Source organism: Lipomyces chichibuensis (assembly GCF_038497645.1).
Source record: "Lipomyces chichibuensis strain CBS 12929 unplaced genomic scaffold V1513scaffold_29, whole genome shotgun sequence".
Taxonomy (NCBI): domain Eukaryota; kingdom Fungi; phylum Ascomycota; class Lipomycetes; order Lipomycetales; family Lipomycetaceae; genus Lipomyces; species Lipomyces chichibuensis.
Window position 1 is genome coordinate 137,962 of NW_027117481.1, and position 16,616 is coordinate 154,577.

At 46.2% G+C, this 16,616-nt stretch overlaps 6 protein-coding genes across 6 annotated transcripts; 4 read left to right on the forward strand and 2 right to left on the reverse strand.

The window, feature by feature from the left end:
• Positions 1–7: 7 nt before the first annotated feature.
• V1513DRAFT_382595 (uncharacterized protein) lies at positions 8–3,083 on the reverse strand (the record flags this gene model as incomplete). The annotated part of the gene is made up of 2 exons (XM_066895111.1): positions 8–2,473; positions 2,532–3,083. 2 exons carry the CDS (start codon positions 3,081–3,083, stop codon positions 8–10), a joined length of 3,018 nt encoding a protein of 1,005 aa, XP_066752226.1.
• Positions 3,084–3,273: 190 nt separating this feature from the next.
• On the forward strand, positions 3,274–5,433 carry V1513DRAFT_161079 (kinase-like domain-containing protein). The gene is made up of 2 exons (XM_066894248.1): positions 3,274–3,749; positions 3,796–5,433. The coding sequence occupies exons 1-2, from the start codon at positions 3,433–3,435 to the stop codon at positions 5,321–5,323; spliced, it is 1,845 nt and encodes a 614-aa protein (XP_066752227.1). The 5' UTR covers positions 3,274–3,432; the 3' UTR covers positions 5,324–5,433.
• Positions 5,434–6,310: 877 nt separating this feature from the next.
• V1513DRAFT_449252 (uncharacterized protein) lies at positions 6,311–7,922 on the forward strand. The gene has a single exon (XM_066898649.1). It carries the CDS (start codon positions 6,602–6,604, stop codon positions 7,784–7,786), a length of 1,185 nt encoding a protein of 394 aa, XP_066752228.1. The 5' UTR covers positions 6,311–6,601; the 3' UTR covers positions 7,787–7,922.
• On the reverse strand, positions 7,833–9,977 carry V1513DRAFT_449254 (anaphase promoting complex subunit 8). The gene is made up of 4 exons (XM_066898650.1): positions 9,641–9,977; positions 9,255–9,574; positions 8,317–9,205; positions 7,833–8,252 (listed from the first exon to the last, which is right to left on the reverse strand). Exons 1-4 carry the CDS (start codon positions 9,766–9,768, stop codon positions 8,036–8,038), a joined length of 1,554 nt encoding a protein of 517 aa, XP_066752229.1. The 5' UTR covers positions 9,769–9,977; the 3' UTR covers positions 7,833–8,035.
• A 1,146-nt stretch (positions 9,978–11,123) lies between these two features.
• V1513DRAFT_161042 (uncharacterized protein) lies at positions 11,124–12,669 on the forward strand. The gene is made up of 2 exons (XM_066894247.1): positions 11,124–11,219; positions 11,275–12,669. Exons 1-2 carry the CDS (start codon positions 11,207–11,209, stop codon positions 12,198–12,200), a joined length of 939 nt encoding a protein of 312 aa, XP_066752230.1. The 5' UTR covers positions 11,124–11,206; the 3' UTR covers positions 12,201–12,669.
• A 2,618-nt stretch (positions 12,670–15,287) lies between these two features.
• V1513DRAFT_367887 (uncharacterized protein) lies at positions 15,288–15,817 on the forward strand (the record flags this gene model as incomplete). Its single annotated transcript, XM_066894745.1, has 2 exons — positions 15,288–15,336; positions 15,393–15,817. Coding segments are annotated over 2 exons (474 nt in total), but the record flags the coding sequence as incomplete, so codon positions are not given.
• Between the last annotated feature and the right edge of the window lie 799 nt (positions 15,818–16,616).

A 16,616-nucleotide genomic window follows, 5' to 3' on the forward strand; every position in this document is an offset into this window, starting at 1 on the left:
AAAAGCGCTATAGAAATCTTGCCATCCTAAACTCGTCACCGTCAGCATTCCTGGCTATGGAGGTTACCTCCGTAAGTCTCTCCGGTGAATCTGGCACAACCTTTACCCGCATGATGCTTCCGTCGGCTTCTGATTCAAAGATCGTTCCAGCTTCTGATTGCCCCGGACGGTGTATGTCCTGTGCCGCATGGAGCTTTAGCGGTGAATAAGTAGTCCCCTGCATTATTGCCGGCAGTGATCTATTTACCTCCTTCGTAATCCTGTTGTATATGAGGTCATACAAATGCCTCCGAACCACATCCATTTCTCTTTCCAGGATGCTCCTATGATCAGAAGTAATGTATGACGAATATCCATTGTGTTCCAAGCACACCGAAAACGCCGCTGCAGCTTGTTGCTCGATATTTTGTTTGTAGAGTTCATCTCTACAATACTCTGCGCATTGTTTAATCTGTTTCTTTGCTTCTTCTAGTGAGGCAGGCGATTCTTGACCTTCTGACAGTAACCGCTCCATTGATTTCTCGACATAATTGATCACGACAAGCATGCAGGGCGGAGGCGGTTCAACAAACCCGATGCATTTGTGCCACATTACATCGACAGTACTCTTCATAAACTCTCTTATCTGGGCAACTTTCTTGTCGATTGTCTTAGAGAGCAGGTAGAAGTTGGCGACCACGTCATCAGTATGTACTCCATGGATTCCCGGATTAGTCCCTTCGGAAGGCGCTGTACTGACAACCTTCGCCATATCAGCCCCCAGCGTCGTGAATAAGCCCTCTATGTCACTCTTCCAGATAGCATCGCCTACTTTATATTCATAAACTTCGAGTAAAGCGCGCAACACTCCCATAACCCACGGGTTCGACGCCTTGAACACAGCAGAATTGCCCGCCTGCTCTAGAACTTTACACGTAAATCCCACAACTACCCTCGCACGACCAATCTCTACACCTATTCTTAAAAGCTTTTTAAAGCATAAATGATTGGTCTTGATCGGTTTGTTGCGCGCTAAGGTGTATTTTCCCAGCCAAGTTCCTAAATTGCACAACTTTGCCATTCCAGACTCTAGATGGCTAGATTCGTCGGACTTGATCAGGGTAAGCGAGATGTTATATGTTCGGCGCAACACCATGCTGTTCAATTCGTCGCTTTTGATTGCAGTAAGCAGCTCCAAATACGTGTCATATTGAGACAAATTGTGAACAACTAACGTGCCCACGAGATAGTCCACAAACCAGTTGGTACATTTTTCGTCATGTAAAGTGCTTTCAAGCTCAGTCGCGACTATAGGTATTCTGTTAGCAGTAAGAGACTGCATAATATCCTGGATTTTCAGCTTTGTAGCTGACACCGGAATTTCAAAGTCTTCTTTCACATCAGACCTAGGTTTGCCAGTCCTGCAGTATTCCACTTCTAAATTTCGTCGCGCCTTAGTATCCGTTGCAAGTCGCCATATATCCGGCGCAAAGTTTGCAAGACTGTCCAAGCCAGCTAATGTCTCACTGAAATGATTTGGAAAAACATCTAGTACATCCGCTAGCTGCATAGCAGTGTTAACTGCAGCTTTAAAAACTTTGGAGTCTGGCGCAGCAGTACTTAGTGACCGCACAATCCATTCAAAGGCGACCGTCAGATGCGTCCCTACAATTAGCCGATGCTTGATAAGCAGTCCCATGAACGTCGAGAATATGGCGACATCTTTTAGTGGCAGTTCACTCAGATTCTGATACCACTTAAACATCAGGGACATCATGCAGGCAACCAAATCTTGAGAAACAGGAGACGTTGATTTGTGTAAAATTTTCAAATATTCCATGGCTTCGGAAACGTGTACCCGACAATTTCGCAGATCTTCAATCTTCGCAACAACTTCGGCGATTATAGACTCTGAAAATTTTGAAGATATTTTCTGGTTAAAAATAAGGATGAGATCGAGATCGCGGCCATAGACAATAAGACGCGGATACGCAAGCACACACTGCTCACGTACGCGGTCCCATTGATCCATACATGACAGTGGTATGCTTAGTTCCGACAACACCAGCAGGAACTCACTGACTTCTTTTAAACCTATAGTATACCTCTTGGAACTGTCGTTGACTAGCGCATCCAAGTGGTCTAACAGATCTATCGTAAACTCAACACTGGCGGAAAATATGACGCTTGTCAAGTATCTGGTGATGTTAAATTCGCCACAGACGGATAAGTTGGTGAATAAATCCAGTGCGAATTTATACGGCCTGATGTTGACAAGACTTGGAGCCACACCTAGCTCGGTTATAAGTTGGGCAATCTGATGGATCTCCATTGGCTTCGAGTTGTATTTCTCAATCAAAAAAGAGGTAAGAGCATCTCTATTTGCCTGCCACAATGATCCGAGGACGAACATACGAGGAACTTTATTTTCGCTGCGATAATATATCTCCAGAAGCTTGTTAATTGTATCAACTTCTATAGGCATCCATGGCGTCTAGCAAACAATTAGTATGACATAAGTCTATAGACGCGTTAGTTACGTGGGTCTTTACCTCCAGCTGGACAGCTCCGAGAAGTAACAATTCTGAACATGAATCCACCGCATAATTCAGTAACGATCTTACAGCTAGCTCTTGACCATCGAGAATATTCAACTTCTCAAATACCGCAGCCACGATGTCAATCAAATTAAACGCGTGCTTCTCCAGCCGCTTGGCGTAGCGCTGCACTTCTAAACCATACTGTTCTAAGCGAACAGTGTCGGAAATAACGCGCGGAATCTCAAGTACCCCGTAGTCGATCGTTCCTGTTGCTAACTTCCAGTCACAGAGAGCTTTGACGTATGTCTCATTCATATGAACATCCCCTGCTTCCAGATCGCTTAAGAACTCACGCAGTGCAATGCCAGTAGGATCCTTAACCAGTACATTAGAACACAAGAGCTGAATTTCTTCTGAATTTCTAAAACGCGGAAGTCGTTCAATTTTTTTGGATTCTCCCGCATCGTCGTCGTTGTCTTCGTCAAATGCAGGCTGGAAACTGCTGTCGACACCTTCATCTAAGTCGTCTAAGGTGTACTGCGCATCTCTCAGTTCTGCAGTCATCTTTATAACCGGTGTTCGTTATTGTACTCGCATTAACCAAGATGAGCCAAAAATTGTAAAAACCAATTTCAAATTAAGCTTATGAAAGGAATAAGAGAGTAGAGTTGGTCGTTTGTATTGCCATGCTATGTTATGAAACTGACCGCGTTAAGCGATCGCACACTCCGAGTGCGGGTACTTAGATAACTATGTCATAAGAGTGCGGCTCATTTGTCTCAGATTGTTGTCGTGCCAACCCTCGGTAGACAATGGTAAACATTTCAAGCAGTCAAACCTTCCTCGCAGCCATAGACAGCAGCAAAACGCCATAGTTTCAAACAACCATAATAAGCGTGACGATGCCGGCACAATGACCAGCTTAATACGGGACCATTACGAGCCCTTAGAGCTTATCGGTCGAGGCACATTTGGTCAGATCCGCAAGGTTCGGCATCGCGGTGACAGCCATGTCTTGGTTCGAAAAGAGATCTCATACTGCCGGATGAGTCAACGGGAGAAGAGCCAATTACTTGCCGAATTAAGAATTTTAAAAGGCTTAAGTCATCCTAATATTGTGCAGTATGTGCATCACGAGCGAGTGCAGGAATCGGAGGAGGTTCATTTGTACATGGAGTACTGCGGTGGTGGTGATTTGGCGCAATTGATTAAGACATGCCGCGAAGCTGGGTAAGTCTTTGGAAAGATATTACTAGATGAAGGCTAACGTTGGCAGACAATTTGTCCCTGAGCGGATTGTTTGGAGTATACTGACACAGTTGCTTCTGGCTCTTTATCGCTGTCACTACGGCATGGACCCACCTCCCCTCAACGACCTTTTCGCACCACCGGATGATTCGCCGCCAATTCCATCTACGGTAATTTTGCATAGAGATATTAAACCAGAAAATATCTTTCTCGATGCCGACAACGCAGTCAAGCTGGGAGATTTTGGTTTGTCGAAAATGCTCGACCCCGAACACAGTCTTGCTACTACATATGTGGGGACGCCCTACTATATGAGCCCAGAGGTGTTACTCGATCAGCCATATACACCACAATCAGATATATGGTCATTAGGATGCGTAATATACGAGTTATGCGCGTTGCAGCCGCCATTTACAGGCAAATCGCATATTCAACTAGCCCAGAAAATAAAAGAAGGACGATTTGCATCATTATCCGCCGGCTACTCATCGGCGCTGCAGAGAGTCGTCGCGGCTTGCTTGTCGCTTAGTCCACATAAGCGTCCCACGACGCATATCTTATTGCAATCAGAATTAGTTCGGCTTCACCGACGGGAGAGAGAAATGGTCGAGATGCACATGGTACTGAAGGCACGAGAAGAGGCCATAACAACTCGTGAGCAAGCTTTTGCGGCTAAGGAGAGAGAAATCACAGAGACATGGGATGCTGAGCGGGAGAGGTACGAGACTGAAGTTAGGACTAGGCTACGGGAAGAACTTGAGGGACTATTTCGCGATGCCGTTGAAAGCCGGGCAAGAGACCTTGTCGAATCACATATGTTATCGCAATCACAATCGCCATGCCCAGAGCAAATTGCGAGCGAATCAGGCGAGAATAACATGATGGCATCTGTTGTTACTCCTCGACCAGCTCTGATGTCTCGGCATAGTATATCAGATCTACGGGAGGCTTATACCGCCTCTGTTGCTGCATCTCCGGCTGATATCCCGATGTCGTACTCACCTGTTCATAGTGCCTCACCTTTAGGAACATTCCATGCGAAGACGACGCGAACGCCTGTTAGGTCACGATTAGCTCATGCATTCCATCCGGACTCGTCGCCAGCAACGCCGAGTATATCTCCAAGTTTACCGAGACCGTTCCAGCTAAAAAGTACTAACTCGGCTCCTACCATCGCCCCTACGAATACCACGATTGGAAACAAACGAAAATCTCGGTTATCTGGAGGGACATCGCGGCCACTGCTTGCGCTTCACGAAAATGTTGACATTAGCGCACAAAAGCCAGCGTCTTCTCTTGGCATTGGCTTGGGGGCAGCCGCTGCAAGAGTCAAGATTCTTGCAAATGCCAGTGACAGTGGTAGGAAAGGTGGTATAGGGCGTACAATCATTGATATTCAGCGAGACGCAGAGCGTCGCCAACTAAATTCAGTTGTAGGCGAGCCATTAAGTCCGCCGACCGCTGCTCGACGAGATGAACGTACTTGGCTTGTGAACAAGGATAGTGATGGCGATATACCAAGTCCGTTTCTGAGACGATGGGAACGCAGTGCATAAATTACATGTGATTTTTGATAACATTTTGTGCGCTCCAGAATTTGGTAAAAGGTAGGCTGAACAGGTGCATCATAAATGCAATGTAACATATTTGGCAGGATTGCTCCGTAGATCGCGACAAACTACACCAGAGAAGAGGAGTGTGCATTCAAATTAGACATGGGAAAATGCTTATTGATATGCTTATCGTCAATTCATGCATGTTGAAATCCAAAGATTATGTGCTTTGCACGCTCGGAAATCTGTGCGAGAAAGCTCCCACGATTCCTGCTTTTTACTGCATACCACTCTTTGTTCTCATCTTTAGCCCGTTTGTTACCGTCATACACTGAATTGAAAATTCTGAAAATTGCGAAAACCGATACCACCTTGCATGCTAGATGGCTTAACCCCACCACTATAAAGCGTGCCTATACGGCTATCCATCAATGTGTAACAAATAAGTTACAAGCCAGCACATACAGCTCCACTTCTGGCATGTGTCGCAGTCAATCTGATTGCATCTGATGAAATTCTGCCCAGCAGGCACGGACTTGGCATGTCGCAATCACTTGCGATATACCCCAAACCATCCTTGATTGACATTATCCTTATGCATCTATATGGTGCCATAGAGAACGATAGAATGTAGTGTGAACAACCCATTCCACTTTGGGGATGTGAAAATGTGTAACTTGTCTTAATAGGGCTGTTGACCATACTATATCGGCCATTATATCGGCGAAATAAAATGTCTGCCGATATTTATTCGTAATTTTATCGGCAAGTTTTAGAGTCTGCCGATACTATCTTCCAGTCCTAGGGATCATTTGCCAACATTCCCAACGCAGCAGATGGCCTGGTCCCAGTTGACGGACATGGATAAGTTCGTTCTGAGCAGAATCTGTGATACAGTTCATAGGGTACTGACCCTAACCCGACATTTTGTGCACCGGAGGAGATGTCACGACGATCCGATAATCATGAACTACCGAATCCGGAATAAGACTTACACCAGAGATCTGTCTGCGCCAGGGCCCTTCCCTCAAGCACCGCGCGGCGCGCTCACATGAGCTGTTCAACTCCGCACTCTACACTGTGTGCATTCGAACTGAACAACGTCCGTCATAACGACTACCCTCGTTCGTCGATCATCATGGGAACCAGACACAGGTGTCGGCCTCCACGCTAGGAGCCTTCTGTCAATCATATAAATTAACTGAATTTTCTTTTTATCATGATTTAAAATTGACTGGTTTTGTCAGCCTGATTAGTTTGCATACGTCCCAGCTGATCAGAATGCAACTCCTATCCCGTCGTCGACTCATACCAGCTATCGAGTTACTGTTGGCCGCCGTCGCGATCGTTGAACTGTTCTACATCATTTATTCACATTCCTCAGTGAAGGTATTAAATGGCAAAAGCCACAATCACCTGTACTACGGGCAGTTTCCAATCGAAGACAAAGATTCCACATTGTACTTGGATGCAGCAGCGTTTCATCGCGAATATCATATCCCGCAGGCAAGAGTCAATTATCTTTCCGAGTTTATAAACTTAGATAAGTGCCCTGTCTTATCGGAGGATGTTGCGGCTATTGGTGTTGCCGCACCATGTACAGACAAGAATGCGCTGCTTGATTCCTTGTCCAGCGGTGGTAGAATAGGACTGAATGCGCCGTATCATTCGAAAGGTTGCGAAATGTGGTGGTATGATTCAGAGGAACTTTGTAATGTATGGGCAAAGTACGGCAAGGTCATGTTCGTTGGCGATGATGTGCTCGAAGACATCTATGGCGGCATGATGGTTCTCGTTCGTGAGGACCCGCTGTACGGTGCTGTTCGTCAGTGGTCATATAGCTCCAAAGAAGATATGGATTGCGCCTGCGAAAGTGCATTCACGGATCACGATCGATGCGGATCAGCACTTGTAAGGAATATGAAAGACATTACTGATTATGATCGTAAGTTGGTTAAGTGCAAGCCAAAAGCTGGCGTTAAGTTGCAGATGCACTACTTGCCACGATACCCAGTCGACCCTGTGGAATTTAACCGGTTTGTAATGGCGGCTACTGAAGACACTAAATTTGATCGGAGGCCTATTGCGATTATATACGGACATGGTCACGGAAGCTTGTTTGATATTGGGGCAACCGCAAGTTGGATCTCTACGCTGCGCGATATGGTCCACAATGTCATTCCCTACGGGAGTCCCATTTATGAGCTGTTTGTCACACCAGGTGCAACAGGACCTCAAGTCAGTGGAGGGAAGGCATTGCCATTGGGCCTTAAATCGTCACAAATTTTTGAGATGGCAATGCGCAGCTGGGGACGCGATGTGAAAATGGATGTCCTAGGCACTTGGAACGCGACCGTGCAAACCAGCTTTTCAACGGATGGTCTGCACGGTGGAATCCGCGTCAATCTTCTCAAGGCAATGATGATTGCAAACTGGCTAGATTTGGCTAATCCTGGGTCTGATTGAGCGTTCAATATTCCTACTGTTAGTATTTAGATAATATTCCTTATCTGTCTTTTGTAATTGTTCACCAACAATGGACGGCGTTCCACGGGAATTGAATTGTGGAGTTTTGCATATAATGAAATGACAATGAAGTTACTAAAGTACATATATGAACAAATGCCTGGCGCCGTAACTAACCCATAATTCACACGGACAACACAACTACGCAAATTATAGAAATTAACTATGCAATCGCATCACGAAGAATTCTTAACTTTGAGTGTCTGCTTCCTTGCATAGCTGAGAATATCGAGCCGCCGAAGCGACGTCCCCAATAGATGTATGCAGGGAACTCAGTTTCTGCAATATTGATACCTCCATTTCAGATAATGAGAGAGCGCGCTTGTACGCCTTGATGGCTTCTGTCGGTCGCTGAAGCTTCTCAAAGCAGTTTCCGAGTGCAACCCACATTCTATGGTCGTAAGGCCTATAAACCAATTAGACATACATGCTTTGCATGATCCGCAACAAAGCGAAGAAAGTATACGCACTTCAAAGCAGCAGCACGCTGGTAATAAAAGAAGGAATAATAATACATCTCAATAACCTCGTATGCCTGTCCCAAACCATACCACGCCCTCACATCTTTGCTGTTCACGCCAATGGCGCGTCTGTAACTCTCGATTGCCGCGCGGATGTTCTTCAACTCAACGTACTCGTGGCCCATCAACGTCCACGCGCCAAGACAATTTCGGTTCAGCGTCAATGCTCGCCGATAATATACGACTGCCTTTTCATGTTCAGATTTTAAGGAATAATAATTGGCGATGATGCAGCACGTTTCTGGTCTGAATTTGTCAGTGGAAGAAGCAAGTTGTGCGAGATAAGCTAATTTTGCCTTTTGCTCCGTCACGTAGAGGATATTAGAATACATGTCCATGTCGTCCAGTCGATGGGGATCCACAGTCAGGACACTATCAAATAGTTTCTCGGATTCGTTATATTCCAAAGCATGATAACAGAGCAATGCCCGCTGGACTTTGAGGAATTGAAAATTCGGGAAAACGACCTCTAATTGGGAGAGCGTCGCGAAAACAGCATCTGTGCTTTGAAATAATTCTTGTGACGTGACAACTTCAAACATTTTGGCCATGATGTGGGAGGTAGGAATCTGTGCAAGGATACTAGGGAGTTGATCGATTGTCGACACGCAAGCTAGGAGTTCGAGCCACGCACCCCAGTTGTATGGATATAGTTTGACTGATCGTATCAGCGGTTCAACAGCTGCTTTTTCACACTTGTGTTTGATTAAAACAATGCCGTATAAATAGAGGAGAAATGGATCGTGCTTGAAGATGTCGGAGCTGCGAAAGTACTGTTCTAATTCGCCGATAATGATGGCGAGCTCCTTGTTCGGAGTCGAGTCGCCGTCCAGAGGACCTGAACACGGTTAGCGCAAGACGTAGAATATCAATAGCAAATGCCACACCTAATATAACTTCACTCTGCTCCTCTTTTTTCTTTTCTCCCGAAATGTATTTGGCAAACAATCGTAGAAACATGCATTTAGAACTCTTGCATTTGTCCAAGAACATGACAGTTCTATCATACTCTCTGCAGCCAAAGCATGCCTTGGCGAGCGTATATTTCCTTCGCTCTGAAGGCGGCATACGATCAAACATTGTTATGTCGGAGGCATCTGCATATTCCGATTGCGTTCGTGCAACAGTTGCATCTTGCATTATGTCTGCGTCATCTGCTGAAGCATCGTCGTCTTCGAGATCTAATCCAATTAATGCCTCTGCAGTCCTATAAAGTTGATTAATTTAGTCAAAACTCCACATCTGACCGGATTATATCAATACCTGAACTCACCATTTGGCTGATTCGTATAAACATCGATCACTCAATACTGTAAACGCCTGTTCTAAGTCTCGCTGTAACTGACTAATAAACACCTGGTCCACATGTAGAGATTCGTTACCGGATGTCATAGAACTCATTCCGAATCCGCGAATTGTCGTTCTCGAGTGCGTTTATACTTAAATCTAGGTGCACCCGCAATTCATACGCACCGCTGATCTGACTTTCAAAGTATCAAATAGATCCGTCGACTACCATGTACCATTAGCCAGCACTTTTTGCCGGATTGATTCTTGTCAGTAGCTGTTTGTGCAATAGCAAAAACGATTCCGCCTTCATTATAATGGATTTCAGGCCATGCGCCAATTCACGTCCAAACTATAACTGCGCTTTTGCGTCATAGCTATATACAGGGTACGGGTTCTGGAAGTGCTTACGATAAAGAGCCGCACGATCTCAATCGCGCGTCGGGCGCGCGTGAGTCGCGTCGCGGTCGCGTCCCGGCGGTTTGCGCTCGTGCCTACGTTGCATGCACGGGGTGCCAAACGTGACGGCAATCTCCAAATTAAGCATCATATTGAATGGATTAGCTAAGGTTTAAAGCAGTTAGTGCACCGAATTCCTGCAGTGCGTCTGCAGGAGACTATTATTAAAGGGCATGAAGTGGCGCATTCGCGACGCGGCCACGAAGACAGTATGGAAGTATGCTGTGGCCCCATAGGACTGAGTATGAGGAACTACAATAAGAAGAGATTTGATTTTAGCTGGGCTTGTTTGAAAAGGCATATTGGTTGATTCTTATTCTCAGAGGTTTGTGGGTTTATGTTATTTAAGTGCTATGTATCAAATACCGCTCTTTAATACGAAAGTTCTGCCTTCTAGGAGAATCCAGGAGAGGATAATATTTAGATACATTAGATACACCAGTCGACGCGCGTGAGCCGAATTGTACGGAGTTCTGGCGTCATCGCGCATGAATGCGACCATCCTGCCAACTGTAGACGAGCATTGCGGTTTAGCCCACTTGCTCGAATGCGGTTCCTGGGTTCGACTTGTCCGTCGAGCTTTTTTGCAGAACTCCTTATTGCGCCACATTGCTCTCCCGGAAAGCAGCGACTGGAGACCCCGGCACACATACTTTCTGAACTTGTCAGGGTCGTGCTTTGCCTCTCTTGGGTTTCTTCAAATTGCGCCGAACTCCCACATCTGTTGTCGTCTCTCGACCAACAGCAGTCTTGCAGCAATCAGTACGTTATTGTCCCAGTCGCGTGTCGGCAGTTGAGTAGTCTTTTCGAGCTTACCACTCTTTATAAGCTCTGCCATTCTTTTAGTTTTTGTCATTCCTTTTATCATCGAGATTTACCCGACTCTGTGTCGAGTTGCTTTGTCACTCTTTTTGATTCTAAATTGAATTTGCTTGTACGTGTGTGGGGCGCTACGGTTTAATAAATCGAACTTCGTCGACGCGTCACTTTTTTCCACGCCAAAATCTAGGGAGACAGGCTCTTTTATTCCGATTGATAAACTGAGTTTCCTCTTGCAACTTATAAAGTTCACGGCTGAATATTTGAGAACATAATGGAGCATTCCGGTATGTGTTTGATTGAATTTCCATTGACAACATGCCTGCTTACATGCAACCCAAGCAAGCGACGCTTCCCACCCACGTCCACGGCGACGACGCACACCTTCGCCGACAAAGACATCCAAGTCACCTCCGTCAGCGTCATCTTCGCCCTCCAAGGTTGCTATCAGCAAGGCCAGTTCGCCTCGGCGGCCAATCTCACGCGGCACCTTGTCTTCGTCGTCTTCGTCATCCGGGCATGCGTTACAAGCCATAGACTCGAATGCTAAACGGTGGGGTCCAGGATCGCGGTCGCCTGGGCGCAAGGGACAGGATGTGATGGACAAAGTGTATACGCACTCACCGCAAATTACAATTCCGACATTGTCGCCTCGCAGAATTCACAGTGACCATTTGAAGGTATATGTTGACAGAACGGACACGCCTGGCCAGCTCGGGTCGATTTTTGATGTTAGCGATGACGACGAGAAGGAGAACGTTCGTCCAGAAGGCACAGGCACAGGCACAGGCGAGCAGCTTTCATCAGGATCGACTGCTTTGAACATCAAGCAAACAGAACGAATGGTATTTGCGGATATTCCTATTACGGACCCACGGCGACGGTTCGAACTTCACGATCGCAGGCCACAGGCCCTAAATAGTGACATGCTTTCAGAGATCATCGAGTGTGATTCAGAAATACTGGATGATGAGGTTCCTGTACACGCTACGCCTGCGCGGCCACGCATCCGGAAGTTTCAGGTCGGCGACTACTTGGGGCCAATGTTGACGTCACGGAACGAGAACGGATGGCCGCTCTCTGCGCCGACGAAAGCAAAGGGGAATTTCGACGTCGCGACGTTGGATGAAGTGTTTGGTGACACAAGGCGAAAGATCCGGTTTGATATCTTTGTTGACAGCGACGCGAATAAGGAGAATGTCGACCCGATGGAGATTACTGTTCAAGACTCATATCAAGCTCAATTGACGAAAGATATTAGTCGCTGATCACAAAGGTGTGTTTGCATCAGTGCAACATAAATCTAATTTTAATGGGTCAGTCGCTGAACTTTGGTATGGGCAAATGTTTATTATGGACAGCGTACGTACCCACGGACTCACAGATTATGTGTGACTTGTTTGGCTTTGAATTGTTCGTTTTGTCTTGTGCCACACGAGGTTTTTCTTGGCCGTGAGTGTGACACAAGAAAAAGAAGGTTGACTGATCTTAAAAAACGGGGCCTGGTACAATTTCTCAAGCTATCTGCTATTATTAATTGCGGGAAATTTTTGTGACGACCATATTAATAAATTCCGCGTGCCATTCATCAATTTGGTTTGACAATGGCCAACTGCATTAGACATGGTAACTCGATCTCGTGATACTTATTGTTCGGCTGGAGTTGCTCTTTTTCTTTCAATTGTATCGATAGAAAATACCCTAACCTAGATCAAAATGCGTCATATGTCTCATATAGCTGTTGACAGTAGCCACTAAGCCTATAAAGGAAATAATCCAGGGGTAAGGTGTCTTGCTGTCCCACTGTTTCAGCATATATCTTTATACGTTTTTGCGGATACAGCAATTTTGCTGGGATTTGATTGTGGACAAGAAGTGGGGTGACGATCCGATCCGATCCGCTCCGTAACCCTGAACTCAGATCAGACGGTCTGCTGTTTACGCCGCTTCATCGCTCTACGCAGGACTTCACACGCGAGTTCCAGTGCTGATCGCGGCGCGAAGATGTTGAGCCAGAGGGATGCCACCGGCTAGAATATATTGCCAGGCGCAGGGCGGGAGCACCAAATCTCGACATTTTGTTCGTAATGTTCAAAATAAGGGGTTTGGTGGCCGTCTAATACAAGCGGCTAGAATATATACTTCGAATATATGACTCGAGTGTAGCCTTCATATCATTACAGTAGACGGTCGCCAAGCCAGGTCAGCTATTTAGAATGTACATACAGCAACTGGAAAAGATTGCGTCCTCGAAGGTAATAAAATGTAGGTCAGCATAATAAGCCGAAGTTGGAATGAATTGAATAGCGATCGATAGTTAGTAATGCTGCCTTTGCTACTACTGCCACTACGAGCATGAGACGTGAGCTGAGAAGCAGCGGAAAGAATTGGGCCGTAACAATATTGTGAGATAGTGACTCTTCACAGTGGCAAGCCGCATAAGTTGTGACTAATCTGTGAGCTTGGTCATGCGTAGCGATTTGGCCGCGGCGCGCAAGCTGATTGGCTGAGAGCTGGGTGGCACGCGTGAAAAATGCCCGACTTTGTCCAAAAGTGTTAGCCGCTGAATGGCCGTGCGGCGTCTGCTTTACTTTTCTTTTTTACTGCTTTGCTGCTCACTAAAAGTCGAATTTGTGCCGCACGAACTCCGCCATCGCCTCCCCCATCGTAAGGCTCATACTTAAGAATCGCGCCTCCAACCATTTCTGCTGCATTTCGTACACTTTGCCCCCATCGATCGCCACCTTGGTAGCCAGCTGACCTTTTTACCTTTTTTACGTACACGACAGATTTTGGTCTACTCGTATAGACCGAAACCGCCAAAAGTAAATACGTCAGTCGGCACTTCCTTGCCGCAGCATTAGTCACCGCTTACCGCTCAGCCTTGCTCAGACCTTTTTCGCCCCTCACTTCGTTCCCGCAACCACCACTCCCGGAACCGAACCCCTCTTCCTTGGTTGCCTCAAATACTATCACTTTTACGCAGCGTGCAGTAATCTCCAATTTTTTGTTCTTTTTACAACTTTGTCAATCTCATCGTCACCATGTCTATTGCCGTCATGACCATCGCCTCCTTTTAAGTAAGGACTCGCGTCCCCGTCTACGTTTCTAGCCACCATAACACACTTGCCTGGGTTAGAAAGGGTTAATTCGGATATCTCTAGTCTAGCATAGACTTCTTTGCTATCGTGCTATTTTTTTGTCGTTTCAGCCGTCGATTTTAGATCTGTTTGTCTCATTTTCACTTTTTGTCGAACAATCTCCGCCCCCGATACTGCGCAACTGTTGCCATACACTACCTTTGGAACGCAAAGTCCATCTGTAGTATCAGCCTCGCTTACTTATTACACATCTTTCACAGTACATGCATAGTTTCTAGCCACTCCTGCTCAGGGTCACAGAGTTATTCATCCACCTCTTTCGAAGTTCGTCTGGTGTCTTAGAGCTTCTGCTACTACTCATCTGACGTTCTCCCGGTTACGATCTCGGTTTCTATTTGTTCTCTGGTTCAGTTCTGGTCACTCCGACTATCTATATTCTTCGTTATTTGGCGATTCTCCGTCATACAACAATCTCGACAGACCTAGCACTTTAGCAATCACATCGCAAACAACATCATACAGATTTAGTTGTCTCCGGTGTCGCATCCTATAGTGCTGGCTAGTTTGTCGTTCCAACGGTTTAATTTTTGTTTACGGATTCTCCATTAGCAGTTATTACAATTTTACAGTCAGATACATTCACACATCCAAATGATTCAGTTGCAGTCTTACCCATCTTCGACCGTCTCTGTCTCCTCGAAAGGAGCTTCTGTGTCTTCAGTTATCGCACTACTGGGCGCGGTAGCTGAACCAGATCTGTCCAGTTTGGAACATGCCGTTGAAAATCTCGAGACTGCGTCCACAGGATCGTTGTCATCGACTTCGTCTCATGAGGAGTACACGCCCTCACTTTCGTCGTCGGTCTCGTCGGTCTCGTCAGTTTCGTCCCTTCGACTTTCGGCTGACTCCTCACCAGTATTGGGCCAGCAGTTGAAGTTTCTTCCATTGCCCCCTACTCGTCAGCATGGCCCGAACGCTCCAGTTCAGCAGAACTTTAAGTCCGTTGAATTGGCGTTGGACTTATTGTCGGGTCAGAGTACTGAGGTCAGTTCCAGTACTTCGTCAGCGTCGTCTTCGCCAGTTCGACCGTCTTTGGTTCACCATCGGCGACACTCCGCATCTTGTGGTGCGCGTACAACCAGTACTGCTTCCGCGCTGAGCGCGAAGACCGGACCTGCATGCAGAGTTACCAAGTGTGCATCCGTTCCCACTCTGTCGACCGCCTCATCGGCAAGCAGCCACGTTGGTGCTTCAATTGCGCGACAGGTTGATAGACGCGGTGCTTTTGTGAATTCACTAGTTGGTATGATTCGGACGACATGCGTAGGATAATACGTGCGGTTCATTAACTTTTCTCAGATTCTGCTGCGCTCATGATTGAAGGCATATGGCCGTCTGCACGTGATACTCCCTGTAGTGATCCTGCTACTCAAATTCTTCCTCTCCGCACATTCATCGAGGAGACTCTCCGTCGCTCACGCACAAGCTACTCTACGTTACAGGTTGCTCTATATTATCTCTATATACTTCGTCCTCATGTTCGGGACCCGTCGCGTCTCAAGGGAAGTATGGGCGCGTTACATTGTGGGCGCCGCGCTTTTTTGACCAGCCTAATTCTTGCGAGCAAGTATTTGCAGGATAAGAACTACAGTGCGCGTGCTTGGAGCAAGATTTCAGGACTATCTACTGCGGAGATTAATACCAACGAGATGTCTTTCTTGATAGCGGTAGACTGGAAGATCCACGTTCCTGAAGATGTTTACGAGCGGTGGTCTAGTGTACTACTAAGTTCGACCTGCCTTGTCGGTCGGAAACGCCAGCATCTCGCCTCTCGATCCGGGAGCTTCTGCGAGCCTACTTCTACGCGGTCTGACGGTGTTCACTTGCATATGCCGAGCGTGTCGAACCAAGGCGAAGTACGGTGTAAAGCGTAATAGGCGTTTGCTGCGTATTTTTCATTTTGGGCGGTGTTATGTTCATGTTTATACTAGACGTTGTGTATTATGAAACTCGTTTGAAAGAACCTGTATTTCGGCCTGGTTGGTTTATGCGTGTTCCTTTTTGGTTGTGATTTGCTGGATCTATTCGTCGAGTATTGTTGCGCGCTGATATTGACTGTTTGATGATATACTTTACATTGTCATATATTTTAAATTTTTTGTAAATATTTTATGCTTATGATTGCTAGTTCAAAAAATTGGAATTATGATTTACTTTTAGTTAGCTACTATGATGTTGCATTGGCTCCAGCGTGTTGGGAGTGACGTCGGTATCGGGGCTTTACCTGCTGCTGGTTAATGAACTGTTCAAATTTCTTTAGCTGGCGTTTCGGCTTCTGATCAGTCGCCAATGCGGACTATGCCGTTTCCAAGTTCTTTTTTGTATATTAGCGTGAGTGAAGTTGAGAGTGTGAAAATTGAACTAACCGAAAGTAGAACCAACCTATTCAAAATGCTGACAGAAGAGGTTTAAGTCAGCCCATGCCATGCGTTTTTGACAGAAATGAAACAACTAGCAAAATCCAGTAACTATGCTGTACATATACCGCGATTGTACCGGCCGAATTTGTCTGAATCACATCAA

Coding starts and splice junctions, on each gene's coding strand:
- V1513DRAFT_449254 (XM_066898650.1), bottom strand. CDS start 9,768: ATGAGTTCTATGACATCCGGTAACGAATCTCTACATGTGGACCAGGTG. Junction 9,575..9,640: donor TTATACGAATCAGCCAAATG/GTGAGTTCAGGT, acceptor TCAACTTTATAG/GACTGCAGAGGCATTAATTG. Junction 9,206..9,254: donor GCAGAGTGAAGTTATATTAG/GTGTGGCATTTG, acceptor AACCGTGTTCAG/GTCCTCTGGACGGCGACTCG.
- V1513DRAFT_449252 (XM_066898649.1), top strand. CDS start 6,602: ATGCAACTCCTATCCCGTCGTCGACTCATACCAGCTATCGAGTTACTG.
- V1513DRAFT_161079 (XM_066894248.1), top strand. CDS start 3,433: ATGACCAGCTTAATACGGGACCATTACGAGCCCTTAGAGCTTATCGGT. Junction 3,750..3,795: donor AAGACATGCCGCGAAGCTGG/GTAAGTCTTTGG, acceptor TAACGTTGGCAG/ACAATTTGTCCCTGAGCGGA.